Source organism: Carassius gibelio, chromosome B8, assembly GCF_023724105.1.
Source record: "Carassius gibelio isolate Cgi1373 ecotype wild population from Czech Republic chromosome B8, carGib1.2-hapl.c, whole genome shotgun sequence".
NCBI classification, from domain to species: domain Eukaryota; kingdom Metazoa; phylum Chordata; class Actinopteri; order Cypriniformes; family Cyprinidae; genus Carassius; species Carassius gibelio.
In genome coordinates this window covers 26,831,455-26,855,012 of record NC_068403.1, presented here as the reverse complement: position 1 = coordinate 26,855,012, position 23,558 = coordinate 26,831,455, and the positions used below count along the sequence as shown (strand labels likewise).

Genomic DNA, 23,558 nt, shown 5'->3' with positions numbered 1-23,558 from the left:
AATTACTTTAAATGTAATGATCAACAATGAATAACAGTATTTTTTTTTATTTACGTCTCTTAAAATACTAGCATGGTCTTCTTTGCAATACTTATCATTCAGTTTAGTGGTTAAATAAATATACAAACTTTGATTAAAACACATATTTCAACTTAAGTAGTTGTAACTTAAGTATAACGTCTCTGCAGGTTGTACACCCCTGAAAAGCGATCCATCAGCCAAGACTGTAACGCATATCTAAACATCTAGCAATGTTATCATGCAGACACTCATAAATAAGCTCCACTTCTGCTGGTTTTACTGTAATCTCTGGTTTTACTGTATCTCTACCTCAATTATCTCATGCCCATATCTCCACCAATGATCAAAAAATATCAACTTGTGCTGTAACTTTGAATCATAAATCATGCTCTACTGCCACTGTCAATTTTAACTTGCTCGGTGGTGGCTTAAAGACCTTTACTATTCTGTAAATGACTAATACTTGGCTCTGTCGAATGAGGTCAAAGAATAATTGAACTGAGCTGAATTGAATAAAAATATTACATTACCTACTTTATACTTGTGATTATTACTGAAATTAATGATTACTGAGAATTTAGCTTAGAAGAAATCTTCATTTCATAAAGCATAGTTGAGACTGGAATTTAATAGGATGGTCCTAAAGTCATGATTATCTTTTGATAATCATGCATAGAATTTTAACCATATTACCAGTTGACTTTTAACTATAAATCCATATATTGTAAATCATGTACAGTCAAACAGAATAATATTAAGAAATATGATATATCTTCACTGCTCGGGAAGTGAAAGAGTTGTGTTTGATAACTTTGAATACAAGAATACAGTTAAAAAAAAGAAGTATGTTATTGGTAAAAATTTATTCCCCTGTTACTGAGTAGCATTCTTAAAAAAATAATAAAAGGTATTGGTATACTTAGGACAATGACATTGAACAACATCTACATAACTGCTTACCTAGACTCTAACAGACTGTACATTTAAATCATAAAATCTTTGAAACATAAAAATACAGTAGACCATAGGAGAAATATTAAAATTGAGTGACAAACAATACAATTTCAAAATGTAAGCTACTGTACATAAAGTGAAGATATGCAATTTGTATGAATTACCATATTTCTAGATCTACACTTCATTATTAACTAACTCAACTAAAGAACATACTGTAAGTTGTAAATAACAGAACACAGCATTAATTAATATTACTACATCTAAAACTATTTTAAAAATAGTTTCAAGGGACAATAAATTACTCTGACAAATCCCATGCTTGGTTACAAAATTTGTTCTCATTCCGTTAACAACACAAACAAATGCATTTGTATTTTATAATTCCAGAGAACTATTGTGGTGAATCAGTAGTGCTTACATTTTTATCTATTGCTGCAATAAGCTGCATCTTAAAAAAATTAGAATGTTTGTAATGATTTCTATACGCATTCTTGTATATTTTAATAAACCTTTTAAAAAAATCTTCTGGCTTTGCACCTTTGACTTTTTTTGTTTTGAACACACGCATGCACATTTACAAATAATTTGTACTAACTAGAAAACCATTGCATCCAATTAAAATTTTAAAGCTTAGCATCTCATCTTCTTTAACGGCTCATTATTCAGGGTTGGGAGTAGGTCAACAATGGGCATCAATTAAAAATAATCAAAAGATTGTGTGCTTTCCAATGTTTAGCATCAAGCCAGAATGTAAGGTGTATTACAGTAGGTGCACATAACAAATGTTTGACAGCTCAACATGTCTACTGGAGTATCTTAATGAGTGATAGGTGGCCACCTTGTGTACTCTTGTTCCATACAAAAAAACTCAACACACTCTCGTCCTTTTACAGCCTGAGCATAAAGAAGACCTCGTTGTCCGGGCTCAGAGGGCTTTGTTGGGGTGGTCCTGGTGGAAGCTGGCTCAAAAGATCCAAGCTAACGCAGGGACTGTGGGCTACACTACAAGCTCCTTCAGGATTGCCACGCTCTTCGATGGGGCTCCCAGACATCCTAGTCAGGCTTTGGAGCCGCTGCCTCTCTTGGGCCTGCCTGGCTCGGTTAGCAATGTATCTCACCCGGCTCTGGCTCCGTGAGGAACTCCTCCTCAAAGGGGGTGTCTCCTCCTCTTCCTGTCCCGCTTCAGAATCATTCCTACACTGAGCAAAGTCATTGCTAGTGAGGGGCTCCACATCGGTGAGCCTCTTGAGCTGCTCCGTTAGGTCATTCTGGGGCTTTCTGAGAGTTTTCCCTAGTTGACGGCTTGGCCTCACAATGAAACTGCGGCTAATGCTGCGATACTTGCTCTCGAAGTTACAGGCGATGTCGTCTGAAGTGAGATCTCCAAGACTCTTGGATTTGGAGCTGCTGTCCATGTCTTTTGCCGAGGGGGTGGTTGACCTCTTGGAGCCACCAGAAGCTGCAAGAGTGGAAGACTGCTTTAAGCCCTCCATGTACAACCTGCTCCATGTGTGGCGCCTCTGCATGAGCCGGATGGGATCTTTCTCTGCAGCCAAAGGCCTGGGTTGTAACTCATCCTCTGGGTCGCACATCTCCCCATCCCGCAGGTTGGGGTTGGACTTGCTCTTGCTGACAAGCGAGACCTTGCATGCTACAATGGTCGACCGTGGCTGGCTGGTTCTGTTGGCCAATGGTACTTGGTTGTCCGAGTAGTCCCGGGCTGCACTAAGACAGGTAAGGCTCTTTCTGGAGAGGTTTGGCAAGGACAAATCAATCACAGTGTCATTGGACGAAATGCTGGAAGACGATGACACGCTATCCCGATGGCTGCCGGGGTCGAGTTTGCTCCAGAGTCTGTCGTTTAAAGTGGCGTCGATAGAGACTTCGGGGACCACTGATGGGCCGTCTGTTTTTATCACTGCCTTCATTTGTCCTTCACTCTTGGTCCTTCTGACTGGGGTCCTCAGTCCCGTTTGCATGCTTCGTCCAATGTCTCTGTCAAACACGCCCTTCAACGCCTGCATCCTTTGAGAGCTCTGAGTGGTGGCTGTTTCCTTTATGGCATCTGTCTCTGTATGTCGTGTTTTTATTTCAGAATTGTTGGGATCACTGACTGCATTTTGCACATCCTCCTGGTCCGGCAATGGGGGCGTATTACATCCAATGTCAAGGTAATTTGTGGAAAGTGAAGAGTTGATGTGGCTGTTTCCAGAATCCTTGTCACTGGTGCTGTATGGACCAATACACTCGGTAAGTGCAAATGATTTCTGAATGTCCTCATTATTTTTCACAGGGCTGAGATTTTCCCCATTGGAAGATGTTGTTATTGCTGTGGATGGTGAAGACAATGTAGTGGAGGGACAATGTGGTGAGGTATTCACAGGGCTTTGTGTGGAAGTCAAAGGACTGTTCTCCTGAAATTCCTCAGTAGTGGATCCCAGACATGAGGTGTTCAGGGATGGAGTCAGACTCTGCACTTCAGGGTTTTCTGAAAACACATGGCAAGTAGAAAAAAATTAGATATACACTAAATAAAAGAGCCAATTTTTTTTAAAATACATATACAAAATTTGGTATAGTATAATGACAGTTAAACACACACACTCACACGATAACATAAAATGCATCATGAATGCCAACAAGACCAACAATATACAGCAATAATTTTGCACATGAATGAAATAATGCCTTTTTGCATAGCACATTTACAGCAAAACAAAATGAAAAATAAAGGTGAAGTGTGTATTTTATGTAGACTACCACGTTTAACTAATTATTGTCTTCTGTTGCTGCATTGTCAAAACACTATTTGATTGACCCACATTGACATGGTATTTATACTTTTGGGAAAATTCAACCTACAAATGCCTTAAAGTTTTCTCTGCATATTAAACTTGGATAGGAGTTTGAATGATGAAAAGTACACACTTCAGCTTTAAGCACAATTCAACAAAACCACATATTTAGACACAAATGTATTGCAAACATATAACATGCTATGTATAAAACTGGTCCCATGTGTTGTATTTAAATAATAACATAATACAATATAAAAAAAAATGCATGTATTAATTAAATATATAAATTACATCTGGTGTATACAGCATGATCGATCAAAGGTGCAAAAGTAAATGCAAAAGTAAACAAAACATAAGGTTTTCATCATTCCTTCCTATGTTGCTTCCAATGTTCACTTGTTCTGTACTGTACATTAGTAATTTGTAAACAGAAATGTTTTAAGGCTGTATTAAACATATTTTTTTTCTTCTTGTGATGAAAATCCCTCGTCCATTGATGAAAGATTAATGTTTAAGCATAATCCAATGGAATTCAAGCCCAAATGCAAATATATATTTTTATCCCCATTTTGTCTTCTGAAAAACAACACACCTTTCCTCAAATACCATGATTTGGTCACATGTCCATATCATAAATGGTCAGACTTTATTTATTTTTTACCAATTCTCACTTTAACTAACTATTATCTACAACTTTTGCCTCAATAAACAACTTATTTGCTGCTTTTAGGTATGGGATTGGATTAGGGGATCTAAAATATGTTCATGCAGAATAAGGCATTAATATGTGCTTTATGAGTACTAATAAATGGCTATACTATTCTACACTATCCTACTAATCAAGACTTGGCTATAAATGGCAGAAATATAAATAGTTACATTTTATATCAGTTTCTTTGCACATGTTCAGTAAAGTGTATGATGTCGAATATAACACACAACACACATCATAATGAAAAAGGTTAAATAATTCCCAAAAAGAGCTTGTTTAAAATAAAATGTTGAAAAATCTTTTTACCTGGTAATTGGTCAGCCCCTCAGTTTTGCACTAAGGATAGAAAGCATGCAAGAAGGAAGGAACAAATAGAGGTTTTAACAAGTTAAGTGAAGATTGAAACAGAAGGACAGTGCAAAAGGGAGGGAGACTGGTACAAAACATATATGCTTTGTTCTAATATGGATTTATAGATACACAATAAAGAACGGGGACATGGAAAGGCAATGCTTAAAGATCTAAATATTTATGATTAAAAGGGTTTAGCACCATCATCATTAGGAGTTGAGAACCTACAATGTGGATGATACCTTAAGGAATAGGAAAATGCAGCTGCACTCACTCATTCATAAGTCATATGATAACCCCCAACTCCCAACCCCAAAATCAACATGCAAGAATGTAGTTAGCCAATATTCCCCATGTAGAAATCCCGTGATTTCAGGACCTAAAAGAGTAAAAGTTGAGCATCTGGTTTGTATTTGCTCAAGTGCGTGGGGGGAAAACACATCCTCTCTACTTACAAAAGAGTCTTGTGACTCTCACAGTCTTGTAACCGCACTAAAATCAGTTACATTGCTGCAATAGGCAGATAAAAACATACAAAACATGCATAGTTTTGGTAGAAGTGTCCCCAAACCCACACAAATTGATCAATGAATTTCAATTACTTTCCCTTTTATTCATGATTATTGGATTTTTTTTAATAATGTAGTATGCATGTTTATATACAATATGAGTTTTATTTACTATATTATATTCAACATTATTATAACATTGTATTAGTTTCAAGAGGACTTGAAAAAGCCCCCCAAAAATAGATTTTCAGTATCTTTTCAGAAAAAGTATCTTCGTCTCAGAAGTTTGCCCTATTCCTTAGAACCCATAGAAACTAATTGCTGACTTAACACAACAATTTAAAACATTGTTGAGATCTCCAACAGTAATTTCTTTCCATTTAAGGGAAATACATTGCCTTTTTAATGGAAGGCTGTTTTTTTCTAAACAATTACTTCAAAATCACAAAGAAGCATTGATGGGATGCCCTCATTGTGTCAGTTACTGATGCCCCTCTGTCACCATGCAGCTACATTCGCATTTAAATCTGGTTTCAGGATATTGATTTAAGGACACAGAAACGAAGAGGAAATGGTGCACATTAAAACCAGTTAATATTAAACAGTTATGCTAAGTATTTCTGTGACAGGATCCCATTGATGTAATTGCCCAGTTCTAGTGTGGATCAGCCTACATTGAGATGCCCACCATCCACAAGGTCTTTGGTGGGTATTTCTTGGGTTCCATCACAACCTACTGAAAACTATTCTAGTGAGTCACTAGGGCATTCTAACAGCTAAAATCCATCTAACTATAAACACCTTACCAGCAAAAAACAAGGGGGATTTACTGCGGATCTCCTCCATTTTTTGAGCGAAAAGAGCATTCATCTCACGCTGCAGTGTCCCTGCGGCCCGCTTTCGGTTCTCCATTCCTCGTGTCGGGAATATGGTGGGTAGATCAAGACTGGTCAGACTGTCACAGCTGCTAGAGTCACTGTCAGACAATCTTTTGACATCATCCACAGATCTAGTCTCTTTGCAGTTGCTGCCATAGTTGGGTGGAGCAGGGCATTGCCGACAAAGGCTAGTTTTGCTGTCTGGAATTGGAGGAGGTGGTGTAAATGGGGACCGAAAGAGTTGGCGCGGTACGCTACATGAGCGATCATTTCTGACAGTGGGGTCCTCAGTGGGGTTAAGGGGTTGTGCAGCCAGTGTTTGTCTGGCCTTGGCCCTCGATCGAGGTAAGGGTACAGGCTTGAGTAGAGCCTGAGGATCTGGTTGGGGCTTTGAGTCAGTTTGGGCCAATGCTTGTGGTTTGAGAATGGGCTCTGGCTGAACTTGTCTGGAAAGTGTTGGAGACCGAGACACTCTTTCAGGTCCGAGGGGAGCAGGTTTGGACTGGGAAACCTTCCTCTCCAAGTCTGGACTCTCCTTGGAGCCAATTACACACTTTATGCAATTGGAAGTCATCCCAATCCGCCCAGAGCTGTTGATAGCAACACGGGCAAATACCCCTGGCTTCTCATCCAGTGGATCCAGGAGTCTCAACCTGTTGGCTCGCTTCAGCGGTTCGCTCATCACGCCCTTGTTTCGGTATTTTGTAGCACGGGGCTCAGGATAAAAGAAAGTACTCTTACCTTTACTGTCATCAGGGTGAAGCTGCCCGTTGGTGCCGTGACCCCATGATTTTGCAGATGCAGTATCTCCGTTGTGGTGGATAGGTGGCCCCTCTTCAGATTCCCGCTCCTCACTGGCGCCCTCAGAGCTGCAATCTTTTGTGTCAATGGAGATCTCAGGAAAGCCCCTCTTGACTTTGGGTTGGCCCTTGGTGGGGGCACTGGCTGTGCGGCGCAGGAGGTGAGCCCCAAAGGTGCTCTTACGGTTGAGCAGAGCAGCAGCATGGCTGTCGAGAGATGACTGCTTTGGGTTTCTGTGAAAGAGTCCTTTTATACCACTGACTGCTCGAACCTGCAATGGGACATTGGAAAAATCAGTAGGCAATATGAATCTAAGACAAATGGAATCATTTAAACAAGATGTGCTGAAGAATCTTAACTAGGTTAAATCGGCTTTCATAGATTCTTCTTCTAAATAATTAACCAAGCAAAAACTGCCTACCAATCCACTATGATATATTGTGCCCATCTGGAAAAATAACTTAAATCAACTTAAAGTGTCCCTTTAAAACCAACCCTGGCTCATTGGAAATACGTGTTTGTGGCGAGGTTTCTGCGATATTGATTCATGCATTTATCTCCTCCCATTTGGACTAATGTAATGCACTTTATTTGGGAGTGAGCCAATCTCTTATTTCAAAAGAGCAATTGGTCCAAAATGCAGCTGCGAGGTTCCTTACTAGTACAAAGAAAAGGGAGCATATTACTCCAGTTTTGGAAAAGCTGCATTGGCTTCCGGTTAAATATCGGATTCAGGGTAAGGTGTTGCTGTACGTTTATAAAGCTGTCCATGATATGGCTGCAGAATATGTTACGGACCTGGGCCCGGTTCCCTGATAACGCTCACTCTTAGCGCGCTAAGAAGACCTTGAAAGATATATCTTACCAAAGTTGTTTATGTTCCTAAGTGTGTTCCCCAAAGTGTCCCTTAGGAAACTTCTTAGCACACTGCCTCTTACGTCCGACGTTACAAGAGCACTGTCCAAAGTGAAGGTGCTGAATTAGAAGGCATCGATTGCTCATGAATCGATTTTCCACTTCACGCGAATGTGCAATACAGCGTTAAGATAGGCAACACGTTCTATGCAAATGAAACATTCCTCAAATTATTACAGTAACATTAATTTTAACATAGTTTAAGTTATCAGTAGAATATAGACTATAAATTAAATTATCAAATGGTCAGTAATATGTTCACAAGATATGTTTTGACGGTTAGACGAACCGGGGATCCCTCGCTAATCATCCACCCTCCTTATCCCGTTTGTGTGACTTGTGCCGCTTCTTGACATGGGTTTAACGACTTTTATAAATTATATAATACACTTTTTATATTAATGTTAAGGTACTTTACAATCAGAATTGATTGGCAAGCAGCTGCAGTTACTTCTGTTAACTTCTGCGGTATTGATCGGCAATTGGTTTATGTTTTTAATAAAAAAAGCAACCTATCTACAATGAACAGAGAGAGAGAGAGAGTTAGATACAAAAATACGGTGGGGAAGCAACGTAAAAAAGGGCACCAAGACTCTCGTCAGAGGAACTTGAAGTTTTGCTGGACATTACCACCAGGTCGGAGATCACACCCCTGTGGTCCACTATAACCTGCACGTTTATGGCCGCGTATACTTTTGCGATATGTACGCCTGATCAATCACTGATGGATTGGCGATAGGGATGAGTGTGCCATCCACCAGGATGTAATCCCCGGCATGGTGCAGAAGGGCGTTGGTGACAGTGTGGACGCACCTCCACACCGAGGTCTTGATCAGGCCATAGCCCTCTCCCACGACCTCGATGAAGCTCTCTGTAGCAAAAAAAAAAAAAAAAAAAAAAAAAAAAACAGAACAGAAACGTAGCACTGGCCTTCGGGGCTTAAAGCAAAATTCCGCCGTATTTGCCTGGAAAGCGCAGGTCGGAGAAGGTCCAGTAGCTCCATAATGAGTTGTCTTGGGAGGAATTTTTTTTTTTTTATATTGCCACGTCAGGCAAAATGTCAAAAGGGCTTAAGTTTTGCTGAATAAAAAAATTGACATGGACAAAACGGCTCCGCGTCCGTCTTTGATTCAATACAAGGACACGTTGGATCGCTGCTAGTTGGTCGCTTACTGGACTCCACCATGCTTACCCATTTATAGATCTTTGCCAATTCGCTTTAAAATCTGGCAAACAATTTGGCTCTAAATGGCTATCAATTTTTTGATAATTACATTATGAAAAAGCCTAGGCTAATTACCACCATATTAGTTCTGATACCACATAAAGTCAACTTCATAAATAGGCCTGTATCCATTGCGAACATAATTTATTTTGAGTCTTAAAAAATGACAAAAAATCATTGTTGAGCCACAACATTGTTAACCTACCATAGTTTGACTTGTACTTCGCTGCGCTGGTTTCTAAAGACTGCTGTAAAGTAGCGTCTTGAGCTCAACCATCGCTAAGAGAGAGCTTACGAATGGTCCAGACCAACCTTATGAAAGTGTGACTTACAGAAGATATACTTAGCGTACGAACGTGTCGGGAATCGTGCCATAAGGTTAAGAGAGAGGTTAAGGAATAGGTTAAGAGCTACTTAGAGATAAGAACGTTTTGGGGAACCGGGCCCTAATTCATTTGAACTCTGGTAGATCTCAAAGATCATTGAACTGCTTACTGCTCTCAGTTCCAAAATCACCTGAAAACAAATAGACATTGTGCATTTTCAGTTGCTGTCCCAAGAATGTGGTATACCGTTCCACCTGACATCAGATCTGCACCCTCAGTTGATGTTTTTAAGTCTTGCTTGAAAACATATACGTTTTCCATGGCTTTTTTTTTTTCCTGTGACCATTGTGCACTCTACATCCATATATTAAGCTAAATCATTTCTGACAGTTAACATAATTTTAGTACTGATCGATCATCGTACTGATAATAATTTTAGAATTAAAATAAAATTGACATCAGCGTAAAATAAGATATGAAAACATGTCATGTTGGACTAATTTAAACACTTTCTGCGTCAGGAATGCATCAGTTATGCATGGCACTCCCAGTCAAAATTTTGCCATTTATTTGCTCTTAAAGCATAATTTAAAAAAAATCAGTGAAAAAAGAAAATTATTAGGGGCACAAGGCAGGAATCGACGCAAAGAAAAGGAGCGGGAAAAAAAGAACAATTAAGAGGTAAAAATCACAAGCTAAAGACATGTGTTATGTAGCCTAGTATTTTGAAATATCCTTTTTAAATCATCTGGCAACACTGACACCGTGAAATGAGTTAACTGCTTAATTTTACTTAATTTTATTTTATTTACTTTTTACAATAAATTTAAGCTTTCGTAACATTGTTGTAATTTCAGTTACATTACTGCTTTCTTTTAATTCACCAAAAAAATTAAATGAAATATTTAAGTTTAAGTAGGCTATGTAATTTTCCACTGTATGCACAAAATTGGAATGAAAGGTATGGGTATGCTAATCAGACTTACTAGCTGGCTAACATCTACAAATAAATCAAGTCTCACCTAGGGCACCAGCAGAGCCTGGGCCGGCCCTGACCACAGTGGTTTTGTACTTATAGGAATGTTTTTTTGTTTTTTTTTGAGTTTTGCAGAAATGTAGAGAAACATATTTCCAATGAGCCTGGGCAGTTTAAAACCATAAAACCAGACTAGCCTAAAAAGTGGATGAAAGAGCTGGTTTTCCCAAAAGCATTGTAAGCCAGCGATTTCTACAATCTACAGAAGTTTATGACACTTTTGGGAAATGCAGTCAAGCTTAGTGGCAATCTAATCTCACTGGGGTGGTTTAAGGTTTTCAGTTTAGTATACGGACAACTATTTTTTTTTTTCATACCAGCAACATAATTTGATGAGAACCCTACTATAATAAGTTGCCAAGTAGTATTAATCTACAAGTTAAGTTATGTTCTAATCTAATGCAACTTAAACAGTGTTACCATTGAAATCAGTGACAATTTAAATGACAAATGTTATCACAGATTTAGCAGAATTTGGAATCAACAGACAAAATGTGGGTTAACACAGACCTTTAAACATGAAGATGCGGACAATGTTGGAAATTTGAGGTGATAGCATTAATAACTATGAAATGGGAATAAATGTCAAGTGAAAGGTGACGGGACATTTATGTCCAACCATCTCTGATTAAAAAAAATGACTCTGGGTGATCTATTTTGATTCATGCTAAAACAATGCCTAACTTGCTTGGAAATGAGACGCAAGGTATTGAAATCTTTATTATATTATGTTACTCAAATTAATTAAACTAAAACTAGCAATTTTTCAAATTATCTGCACAACACCCAGAGTCATTTCATGAAACGTGTTCAAGTAGATCCAAGTGAGACTCTCTTCGCTAATATTGCGTCAATAACTTTCATGCATTTGTTTGTAATTTTAATGCATTTATGCTAATCTACACAATTACCACAACAAGAGCAAGATATTTCTTTGGCTCAGAAAAGGGATGCAAAAAAGTACCTGCTAAAGTCCAGCTCTCATAGTAGACACTCATAATCATGGATAAGAATAGAGAGGACGTAACATACAGTACTTCACAAACCAAGATAAGCGCATCTCTCTCATGGACTCTACAGCTTGAGTGCTGTATTACTGCAAACCAGCCAGCCAAAACCCTATCATGGCCCTTAAATGCCCTGAGTTAAGTGAAATAGGAGTGAACGCTGTCGCCTGCTTTAGGGACATTGACACTGGATCTGCTTTAGGGGTCAATGAGAATGCAGCCAAGGAAGAAAGTCACGGTTATGTCACAACTCATTTTGTATGAGTTGGAATGGTGAAGGCTAGCAAATGAATCAGGGCTTAACCGCTCACTGTGTGGGGGAGGGCGGGGTTTGCAGGGAGCATGCAGGGTGCTGATTGGGTCTCACTACACCTGAGTTTTGAACGAGGATCCTAACAATTTCCTGCCTTTATAGACAGCTTTTGGACTAAGATGGGTGCACTGAAATCACAAACATAAGAGAAAGAGAAGTAAGAAAAAAGAGAAAGAGGGAGAAGGGGAAAAACAGACAAACTACACAAATAACATTTGTTGTCGACGCTGAATGTTTAGGACACAAATTATGGACAAAAGCATGACATAATTAAGCAGTGAGCATGTTTACAACATCATGTGGAACTTTTCACGAACAGGATCAAACGGTCATATTCATTTTTTCATAGCATTAATGGCAAAAAAAAAAGAAAAGGAAAAAAGGTTGTTAATAGATATATTGAAAAATAGAATAGATGACATATAATAAATGTAGCTTGGGAAATAGGTAGATACATGTCTGTACCATTTCCATTAACATGTTTTAAAAATGATTACAGTTATTTACAAGTATAATCATACATACATTTTCTAATTGAATCTATTAAAGTGAATCTAATGATTGTAGATTAAATTCAGTGAATCTACAATCAAGTTACCCATTTTGCAAAAGATTACATATAATTTTTATTTTATTTTATAATTGTACACATTTTATGCTTCTGCTTTTAATATTCATCTAAAACAGATTAAAATCACGTAAATCAGGATTGTATACAGACCTGAATCAGATTTGAGTTACAGAGTTGGAATCTTTTAGCACATGACAAGAACATTATCTTTCTAAACTTACAGCTCTTGGCACACAATAGCATCAACATTTATTTTGCCTGCAAACCACAAGTGCTCACCTTACTGGTTATGTCATTTACTGCAACATGAACAAAGATGGAAGCTTCCTCCATGCCTTCCAAATACACATGTCGGTAACCTGACAATCAAATATACTAAAATTATGGATGCACAACATTGGAAAAACATATATCCCAAATGCCTGATATGTCAAAAATACTTTTTCTTATATAAAAAGAAGTGTAATATGTAAACAAAGGTTGGTACCGGGAATCATGCTGTTAAAGGCGATTGTCCTCTGGCCAATAAAATCTTGGCCAATTGGGTCATGGTCCCAAACCAGGAAGCGTATAAGAGCAATCTCTGGCATGTGAAGAGTGAAGACGAGTGTCTCCTCCCACATAGGATTGAAACCTGAGGGAGAAAGATAGAGTGGGGAAAATTAACATGAATTTATGCAGATTAAATGAAAGAAAGAAAGGATTGGAGGTGTCAGAATGTTCATATTCACCTGCCATTTGCACTCCAACAAAATTACCTGCTTGACCTTCACAATCCAGGCAAAATAGCCCACTTAACTTAAATTGCTTGCCTCAGAGTGACTGAATTAAACCTGCCAGAGTATTTTTACACTCCAATAATATTCTCTTGGACTTATCCATTGTACATATTTGACAGCAGATCTATAGTCCTTTTTGGACAAACGTTCTAACATACAAGTTGACAGAGATCAGTTTCAGCATTCTGTACCCTATAGCGTCTGAGGTCCCACAGGGCTCTCTCCTTGGACCAATGCTGTTCTCTTTACACATGTTGTCATTATAAAATCGACCCATACTGAGTGAGCGGCTCCCAGGCCCGGACTGGTTAATCGGGACCACCAGGAAGATTCCTGTTTTTGGGCTGCGTGGGCCAGTGTTGTCATGCCACTTGGTCAAACTATGCTGTCCCTAGACTGCAGCACTATATTATTATTTTCACTAGACCATATCAGTAACAAACTCTTATTTGTTAACTAATCGTTCTTTTTGCACAAATCATTGTTTTATTTGTGAATGTATGCATTAGAGGAAGTGCTTTAAGACCAAGCAGAATTCTCTGCCGGCTGCTCTTGGAACGTCAGGGCTGAAAATGAGTCCCACTCCGCCCCTGGTGGTTCCTCAGAATTCCTCTCCAAAATTATCTCCATTACAGCCACTTCATGTCTTAAGACATACAGAAAACAAGCCCATTTTCAAACCTCTATTCACCAAGCCAATTTCTCAGGGTTATCTCTTTACAACTTTTTGTAAAATCTTTTGTATCTCAATACCACTCTACATGCACCTGTGAGTTGCTTTAGTAAGAAAGCGCCTGCAAGAAAATAAATGCAAATGTAAATGTAAATCGAGTTCATGAATTATTCGTTTTTTGGTCATCATGAGATGCAGGTTGGTATTATACCTGGCACAAGTATCATGCATAAATTTATCACCCCTCTTCCAAACAAACACAAATAACAATGAAAACTCCAAATAATAGTCTCACAGTTTAATGATACTTTAATAACCAATCCCCCACAATTACAGGTTAAATGGCAAGCTGTGTTGTTGTTTGTGTGTGTAATATAAAATCTGTCATGGGATATTACTCTCTCACCATTGTCATCAACCACCCTGGTTTGCTCTTTGCAGCAATCCACTGGTAGACCGATAATCTCCACTTCCACAAATGGGTCGATTATCTAAAAAAATAAAAATAAAAACATAAAAAAACACATGAGAAAAAAGCACTTTGAAATAATACAAACATCTTTTTAAACATCTCAAGATAATTTAAATGCATACCTGTGTCGTCCGTAAGGAGTGATTTGTATACTGTTATTACTTTGGATTTATGATGATTTGCTGTGGTCCAACGATTGTATAATTTTGCATGAATCATAAGTGCACATTTTTGTATTGTCAAAAATAAATAAAAATACATAACTAAAGGTTTTACTACAGTAATGTGTGCTAAAGAAACCTGACAGTCAAAATAAGCTTTAAAACTAAAATGAAAGGAACAATGATTCAGAATAATTCTGGATTTGTGATTTGTGTTGCTCTCTTTCAATGACAGATGTGATAGATAGATTAAATTGTCGTGGAAATCAATCATTTTGGCAGGCTGATCTGATCCACAGGGTCAATGAAATCCCACAAAGCAGGGCAAACCCACAGTGAGTGACAGTTTTAGTGATTATAATTGGAATTAAAATGTTCTACTATAGTCACGCTGATCATCTTCTATGTACAAAATGAACACCAGTTCCCTGAACAACATATGGGGTCTAACTTGGGAGGCCAATCATCTCTGAGTTTAAGAGAAAACACCAATGAAAACTGGCTAGTGGATTTTGCATGCTGAGCCACTCCCTGTGCCTACAGACATCTTTGTGTTCGTTAGGAGCTGTTCCTGGTTGTTGTGACGGCGTAGTACAGTACGATCCTGTTTTGTCTGTGTCCTTCTGGATGCAGTCGTTTCCTGTCCTCGGTTGATGGTCACCAGATTTGTCTTCAGTGTCTGGTCATCCAACATGCTGAAGCAGAGCTTATAAATGATTAATGTGTATGTTATTGGTGTAAGAGCATGGCATCGGTGCGATCACGTCTCTCACTCCTCAAGGGGAGTGCAGCAGACCCCTCTACCACCACCCATCCCGGTTTCCCTGGCTTGAGAAGGGGACCACCGGCTGGCACTCTGAGAGATCTTAGGGTGACTGTGATAGTTTCTCCACTGGACCACGGACTCTCAGTGGAGCATCAAGGGTGAGAATTAGGAGGTGGTGTGAAGAGCAACCTGGCCAGCTATTTCTCCTCACCACACGTGGATGCGACAACCTTTCTTCTCCCAGTAGAGTTCCCTGGTTGCCATTCCCTGGTCGAGCATCATCCAGCACTACGGCAGTCAGACTTGGCAGATCAGTCTGATGCCAGGCCCAGTACTGGTACACTTGTACTGGGCTAGGTGTGCATTTGGCTTGATTCCCTATGGGTAATCCCAAATGTGTATTCTTTCACGGTAAGTTTTCCCTCTTGGCAAACCCTGTGTCTTCCCTTGACAGACCCGCTCTGTCAGTCTCTTCTGGCAGCTGTTCCATCCATACTCTAAGGTAGAACCTGCCTCAGAGACCTATTCCATATGTAGTACTGCCCATTGGGTCAGTCCAAATCAGGATCTCCATGTCACCTCCCTAAGGGTAGGATTTGGTCTCTGTAGTGACCTTTTTTCACAAGGCTCGCTTCCCCATTGTTCTGCCAAGTTGAAAGAACAAATTGTGAAGATTTGAAGCAATCTTTCACTGAAGGCTGAAATCCTTTCCAAAAACTTTTTGTGGGCGGAACAGCAGCGTGGCCTTCTCCAGCAGTGATGTACTCACCCTTTTGGTGCCCTTCGGGCTTTTTGGAAGGTTACGACCTTAGCAAAGCTTTTGTGACACGCCACAGCTTGTCGACAATTTCAGCACCACAGAGTTGTGACAGTGTTTAGGTTGTGGTGTTTTCCATGGACCCCATTTGTCGTTCCACATAACTTTTAGTGACCAACAGTACGTCTCGTTTATTTAGGTAACCCTCGTCCCCTGATGGAGGGAATGGAGACCTTATGTCCCCATGCCACAGCCTTGAACTATTCGCTGTTGCCAGAAAATGTTTCTGGGCTCCTCAGCATAAAACCTGAATGAGTGGATGCATGCTGTCTCTTTATATACTTAAAGGCATGGGAAGTGGCTACAGTGGAGCCTGCAAAATGCACTAGCTAATTTTCATTGGCATTTTACCTTTACCTCAGAGATGATTGGCCTCCCAAGTAAGATCCCATACGTCGTTCAACATAATGTCTTCCTTCCCTCCATCAGGGAATGATGGTTACATACATAACCGTGATGTTTTGTTATTGTCTTGACTTACCTCTCCTCGGTCACCGAGCATGGAGTCTTTAGGCTTGGGTAACTGCTGGCCGCTGATGATCTTAAGAACCAATTGTTTTTTCAACCGCCCTGGTAAAGGATCCTCAGCCACTGGATTAAATGAACCTGTAAGAATAAAGAAAGGACATATTTCTGCACTTACAATTCCATAATCATATCGTAACATCAACAACTCTTTGTTAAATTCCCAGTCTGCTTTGCTAATACACTTACAGTAGATTCACAAGCACTGACTTATATTATTTAACTTCTATATTAAGTATATATTTATAACTTGATCTTGAATGTTTACTAAATAAACAATTTTTTTTTTCTTTGATAAAAAGGCAGAATTTTGTAAAGGAATATTCTGTTACACTAATGTTTGTTGATATAAACATTGTATTATAATGGTTTTGGGAAGTTAAATTAAAATAATATAATATAATATAATATTTAAAATATGACAATAACAGCATAGCAATATGCTCCTTGTGGATCTACACTACAATGAAACATCAGCATGACAAAAAAAAAACACTTCACTTAAAGCCTTCATGCATAATGCATTATAAAAGTCTTCTTAATGTATGTTATAATGCATTATATCTATTCATTAATATTCATGAACCAAGATTAAATGATTATAACACTACATTTTTTGTCGTTTTAATGTGTTATATTTTTTATAAGTGTAACAACGAAATAGATTAGTATTATAATTTATTATAACTGGTTACAGTTAATTATGAGATCATACAATGCATGATTAGGTTCATTACAGAGCAAATTAATTTTATAATGCATTATATATAGAAGTGTTTTTTAAGTGTTACCAAAATCTGAAGCAGGGAAACATTAATACAGACAGAAATACATCTAGCAAATGTAGGCACTCACCTTCACACATACAGGCAGGTTTCAGGATGTAACCACAGTTGCCGTTGCAATAAAACTTGGCTCTGTTGAGCTGCAGCACTCTGCCCTCTGTCTGGTAGTTCAAAGCCACTGCACAAAAGCCATCATAATTCACTGACTTTTACGATTCATATTTACAAGCAGATCTCTGGTGTTAGGGGCATTTTCAGCAATTGAATGTACCCTTTTTATTATTAGTATTTCTTGTAAATCCAGTAGTGTCCTCCAAGAATTAAATTATTTTCATATTAAATTAAAATACTAGAGCGTAGCAGTGAGCAGCAGGTTCCCAGTATGTTTCAGACACACTGTTTATTCTTGGTTTCTCCATTAAACAGAAATATTTGTTTGTGGGTGGACTGGCGTACCCAGATGGCAGCCGGCGCTCCAGAAGGGCTGTGGGTTGAAGTTGCTGGAGTCCACGCGGTAAGGGGAGGGGTAGATCCGCGAGAGCTGGCGCTGGTTGAATCGCATGAATTGCACCGTCTTCTGCTGCATTACCTGATGGGCCTTGGTCTCGCTCATCGAGGATACCTGCCAACCGCTGCTGCCCACTGCAACACACACGCATGACGTGAAAACATACACTGGCACATATCCACTGGACTGCAACCATTTGAACGGATCAGATGGAGCCATATGGAGGATGAGTGCCATTTAAAAATAATGAAGGATCAGTTCATTCATTTGAAAAATATTAATTATGCATAAGTAAAGAATCTTGTCAGTGATTGGACAGATGCTACTGGAAGAGAGCTGAACTGGACTGAATCATCAATGTAGTGAACTTTAACTGAAAAATGACTCTTGAGAAACTATTTTCCAATTTTTAATACTGTAAAGCTGCACGATTCATTGTGTAAGCAGCCCTCCATAAATAAATTGGGCCTAGGATATATTTTTCATCATTTTCATAATCTGAATCTCAGATATAGTCACATATATTTTCTGTTCTTCTCACCTTGTGCCTCAAAGTCTGGTGTGCCCACAGATTTCGTGTATACCAGATCAGAGAGTGCTCTTGATAGCTTCATTGTTTTTTTCTTTCTGTTAAAACAGATTACATTTACAGACATAAAATACAGTATGTAACCACCTTTATGACAATATCTAAACGCAGATGCCATGAGTGATTCTGCCAGTACCTGCTGTGATGCACTGCTGCTTTAGACGCCCCACTCGAGCTCTCCGGATCGGTGTCCGTGTCCTCAAAACTGGAGGACTTCCTCAGTTTACTTGTCTTTTTCTACGGTGAACAGATGCAGCTGAGGTGATGCAGTGTTAATTAAGTCAACATGTCACATATAACACACAGTCAGCCGGTCATTAGAAGAAAATAAACTCTGAATGTAGTATTCCAGGGAGCCATATACAGGTTATTATTTCATTCTGTATGAATAATTGATATAGGTAGAAGCCAGATGTATTTTTCAGTGTGTGCAGTATCTTGTTATGAGAGGAAACAGTGTTTTTGGATTAGTTTGGGTCCGTATGCATAATGATATCTAAGACTACCTTGCGTTTGGAGAAGCTCCCCATGAAAGATCGACCCTGACGTTTGCTGCCACCAGCGTTGGCCTCGTCTCCTGTGTCAGTGCTGTCTTCTGCTTTTCCCTGTATTATAAAAAAAGATGCATTGAATTGCAAATATGGACAGGAATATATACATAAATGTATAAAATTATCATGACAGTAAAAAAAAAAAAAATTATATATATATATATATATATATATATATATATATATATATTTATATATATATATATATATATATATTTTTTTTTTGTTGTTGAATGGAATAGAAAATAATAAAAAAAGATTTTAATAATATTACATTAAATATTCGGTATATCAGTATATTCAGAATATCAGTATAAAACTATATTCAATATAGTTTTATAGTTCAGACTCTAGTTGAGGAGGGAGTAAAAAAAAGGCCTAAAACTGAGCAAAAGTATGCAATTTGTTGCAGTTCATATTTATATTGCTGAAAAATAAGATGCAATTCAGCCTGGGATGTAACTCAGCTGATACTTGTGTTTTATTTGAAGTATCTGCTCTACTGTTGTAAATCTATCACTGTCACTCTGTATCTGCTAATAACAGAGATTCGATTTAAATGCTAGTTTTATGATCCAAGCTTTGTAGTTTATGTTGTGGCATAACACAATAAAATGATGATTGAGAGAACAAATAAACATTTCTCAAAAGCCTGATGTATGATATACAGTATTAACATTTTAACATGATTTTTTTTTTTTGTTAAAAAAGTAGGAGAGATAGCAGATTTCTGACTTATTCTTTGACACAACCAGTAGGTGGCGACAGCAACTTATCCCTTCAAAATATCCAGTAAATGGGACTTCTCATGGAGAGCAGGATTTATCTTGCTGGTACAATGATTCGCTTCAACATTTTTAGTTTTAAGGGTACATGAAACAGACTTTTAAATTCTAAGTGTCAAGGAGAGGGTGGACTTCAGGGGATTTTTAAAAAATAAATGTATAGCATATGGCCAATCTACGCATGCTCGCCTGTATCTCTGTAGGCCGTCAAGGACGGTGGTGAGAAAAAACCTCTGTGTGCAATCATGTGTCTAATGTCTAAGCCTCGAGTCAGTCCTTAAATAACCACACAGCACACATCTGTACAAGGACAAACCTAAGCTAATTAAAGCACTTGCTGAATTGAAGTGAGAATGAGTGAAATGTAAGAGAACAGGTAAGACTGTGTTGTTTCCTCTCCTGGAAAGGAAGGAGTGAGGTGTATGTACAGGTGCTGTGGGTGAAGTGCAGCATATTAACCTTCAGCGCGGATTTGTCAGCTTTTCCCGTCGGCGGCAGGGCTGCGATGGTAAAACTGTCCGGATCTTCCCGGTCACGAATCTTCGACTCCTTCATGAGGTTATCTAATTTTTTCTTTGCCACATTTTCCGCCTGCTTCCTGTTCATAGATGTCTGGAAATGGAGACGGGGAGAGAAGTGAATTTGAACCGACTTAGCATTGTGAAAGCATCTGCAGGGATCATGAAGGTCAAAACCATTCATCAAAATATCTTAGTTTAATTTTACACACAGAGAAAAATTCACGGCATTTTACATTAAAAATTATGATTCAGAGAGCGGAGCTTTCATTCAAAATGCACGAGTCTTTTAGGATTCACTGAGAGCCTTTTGCATAAAGTACAATTGAAATGTCCTGCTAAAAGGACATGACAGATGTAGAACAACCTGAAGAGTTAAAGATAAGTGTGAATCTCATTAAACTTTCAATAACTTGACCAGGTGATATTTCAGCATCAAATGAAAAGAAAGTAAAGAACAAATATATTTCACATTAAGAAAATGCAGACTAACTCTAGCACCATTAAAGGCATTGCATTTGCATTTGCAACATTACTTTCATGACAATTAAACATATTAAATCTCTTGAGCTGTTCAAAATTCGAACACACTACTCTTACTTATTTTTTAATGCAATGCACTCGATTTCATCTTCTGTTTTCAGTGGTTAATGAACATTATCTACTATTAAAAAAATACTAAATAAAAATAAATAAATAAAATAACAACACTTACATCTCCATTCATCAGCTTACAGTCGTCCTCCATCTCATCGGCGCTGTCTTCATCAGACACGTCCCCCTCCTCTGCATTCTCATCTATATTTGGGGGCAGTTTTTTACCCTATGAGCAAACATACCGAAAACATGTCAATACACGATTTGTGAAGTGCATCTTTGGATTTGAATACTTGAATAGGGAAGTTTCTGGCACTAGGCTCTTCTGGCACTAACAGCATCCTACAAGACAATTACAACCCAGGGGACCCATGGCTACTTAAGTTGCTTTATCAGTAAATGCAATGATTGACTGGCACAGAACAGCACTCTTGATGTACTGACTGCAGATATACAGCACTGACATTGACAGGGACATTAACAGAAAGAGACCAGCAGTATACAGATGACAGAAATGGGTTAATCAATAGCGGTTAATCAATCAAACAATGTCTGACTCCAAAGAGTACTTTGTTCTAGTTATGTGCTGTCGTATTATCAGCTGCATTAGCAGACAACGTAAAATAAATTCTTCTTCGTCAGTGATTCAATTTAAAGTATTTGAAAAAAGTGTTAAGTACCTATGACTGCATCTCAAATGCATTGAGTTAATGTTAATCTGGTTTTCCTAATGAATGATGTTCAGTTGCTTTGACGCAATGTATTTTGTTTAAAGCACTATATATGTCACAGTGTCTGGGTTGTTGTTCCCCGGGGTTCCACTAGATGTCCTCCTTCTCACGGTGCCTGTCCCAGATCACTTCCTGTTCCCTTATATGGTCACCTTCCTCCTTGTTACCTGATTGATTGTTCACCCCACCTGTCTCCTGTTTCCCAATTATCCTTCTGTGTATAAATACCCAGTCTGTCTTAGTCTATGTCACGGAGTCCTTGTCTGATGTCATTGTGTTTCAGGTCCATCAGTCTTGCTTTGTCTTACCCTATGTGTCTCATTCTCTCGTTCCACCAGACTTCCTCTACCTTTCCGTTCTTCCGAGTTCCCCGTTTCATCCGGTTCCCTTTTTGTTTGATTTGTCTCTCATGACTGTTTATTTTGTATTTACCCCTCTGTTTAAATAAAACCCTTACCTGCATTTGGATCTACCCTCTCTTTGTGTTTTTCCCCAATACCTATCGTGACAGAAGGACTCCGTCATGCCTAGATCCAGCGGTGTGGGATTTCGAATCGGTTCCCCAGCCACCATGGAGGAACGGAGGGGGAGATACCAGAACTTAATCACCCTTCATCAAGAGGGAAGTGAGGTGGGTGGCCTGGCGCAATTGTTTTGGACTATGGCAGTCGGGCTAGGTTACAATGATGCAGCACTAAAGGATTTATTTAATAATTGCCTGGATGATCCTTTACCTTCATGGGAGATGAAGGGGTTAGAGATACTGGACTTTTGGGGGTTTACCAATTACCTGCACCATCGTGCCCAGTGGAATGCAACAACCACACCAGAGTGTCCAGACAAGGCTGCCAGCTCAGCCCCACAGCACAAGATGGGCGCCAGCCCAACCCCACAGCACAGGATGGCCGCCAACCCAGCCCCACAACCCAAGATGGCCACCAGCCCAGCCCCACAGCCCAAGATGGCCGCCAACCTAGCGTCACAGCCCAAGATGGCCGCCAGCCCAGCACCACAGCACAAGATGGCCGACTCAACGCCACCGACTCCCCATCGTAGAGGGCGGAGGAGGAGAAAGGCAGCTGCTATTCCCGAGGCGGAGCCCGAGGCAGTTCCCGAGGCGGAGCCCGATGCAGTTCCCGAGGCGGTGCCCGATGCAGTTCCCGAGGCGGTGCCCGATGCTGTTTCCGAGGCGGTGCCCGATGCAGTTCCCGAGGCGGTGCCCGATGCTGTTTCCGAGGCGGTGCCCGATGCAGTTCCCGAGGCGAAGCCCGATGCAGTTCCCGAGGCGGTGCCCGATGCTGTTTCCGAGGCGGTGCCCTATGCAGTTCCCGAGGCGGAGCCCGATGCAGTTCCCGAGGCGGTGCTCGATGCAGTTTCCGAGGCGGTGCCCGATGCAGTTTCCGAGGCCGTGCTCGATGCAGTTCCCGAGGCGGTGCCCGATGCAGTTTCCGAGGCGGTGCCCGATGCAGTTTCCGAGGCGGTGCCCGATGCAGTTCCCGAGGCGGTGCCCGATGCTGTTCCCGAGGCGGAGCCCGATGCTGTTCCCGAGGCGGAGCCCGATGCAGTTCCCGAGGCGGTGCCCGATGCTGTTCCCGAGGCCGAGGTCGTTCCCGAGGTGGTGCCCGATGCTGTTCCCGAGGCGAAGCCCGATGCAGTTCCCGAGGCGGTGCCCGATGCTGTTCCCGAGGCGGTGCCCGATGCTGTTTCCGAGGCGGAGCCCGATGCAGTTCCCGATGCAGTTCCCGAGGCGGTGCCCGATGCTGTTTCCGAGGCGGTGCCCTATGCAGTTCCCGAGGCGGAGCCCGATGCAGTTCCCGAGGCGGTGCTCGATGCAGTTCCCGAGGCGGTGCTCGATGCAGTTCCCGAGGCGGTGCCCGATGC

General features: G+C 40.0%; 1 protein-coding gene across 1 annotated transcript in view; it reads right to left on the bottom strand.

Moving 5' to 3' along the window:
- Nucleotides 1-865: 865 nt before the first annotated feature.
- The window catches only part of LOC127963637 (1-phosphatidylinositol 4,5-bisphosphate phosphodiesterase eta-2-like), a 112,090-nt gene continuing 89,397 nt past the window's right edge, over nt 866-23,558 (bottom strand). The window contains 13 exon segments of the mRNA XM_052563653.1: nt 866-3,466; nt 6,968-7,298; nt 12,700-12,779; nt 12,908-13,054; nt 14,279-14,363; nt 16,570-16,694; nt 17,469-17,576; nt 17,855-18,040; nt 18,448-18,533; nt 18,632-18,732; nt 19,002-19,100; nt 20,291-20,443; nt 21,065-21,172. Coding sequence (XP_052419613.1) covers nt 1,866-3,466; nt 6,968-7,298; nt 12,700-12,779; nt 12,908-13,054; nt 14,279-14,363; nt 16,570-16,694; nt 17,469-17,576; nt 17,855-18,040; nt 18,448-18,533; nt 18,632-18,732; nt 19,002-19,100; nt 20,291-20,443; nt 21,065-21,172 — 3,210 coding nt within the window. The 3' untranslated portion in view covers nt 866-1,865.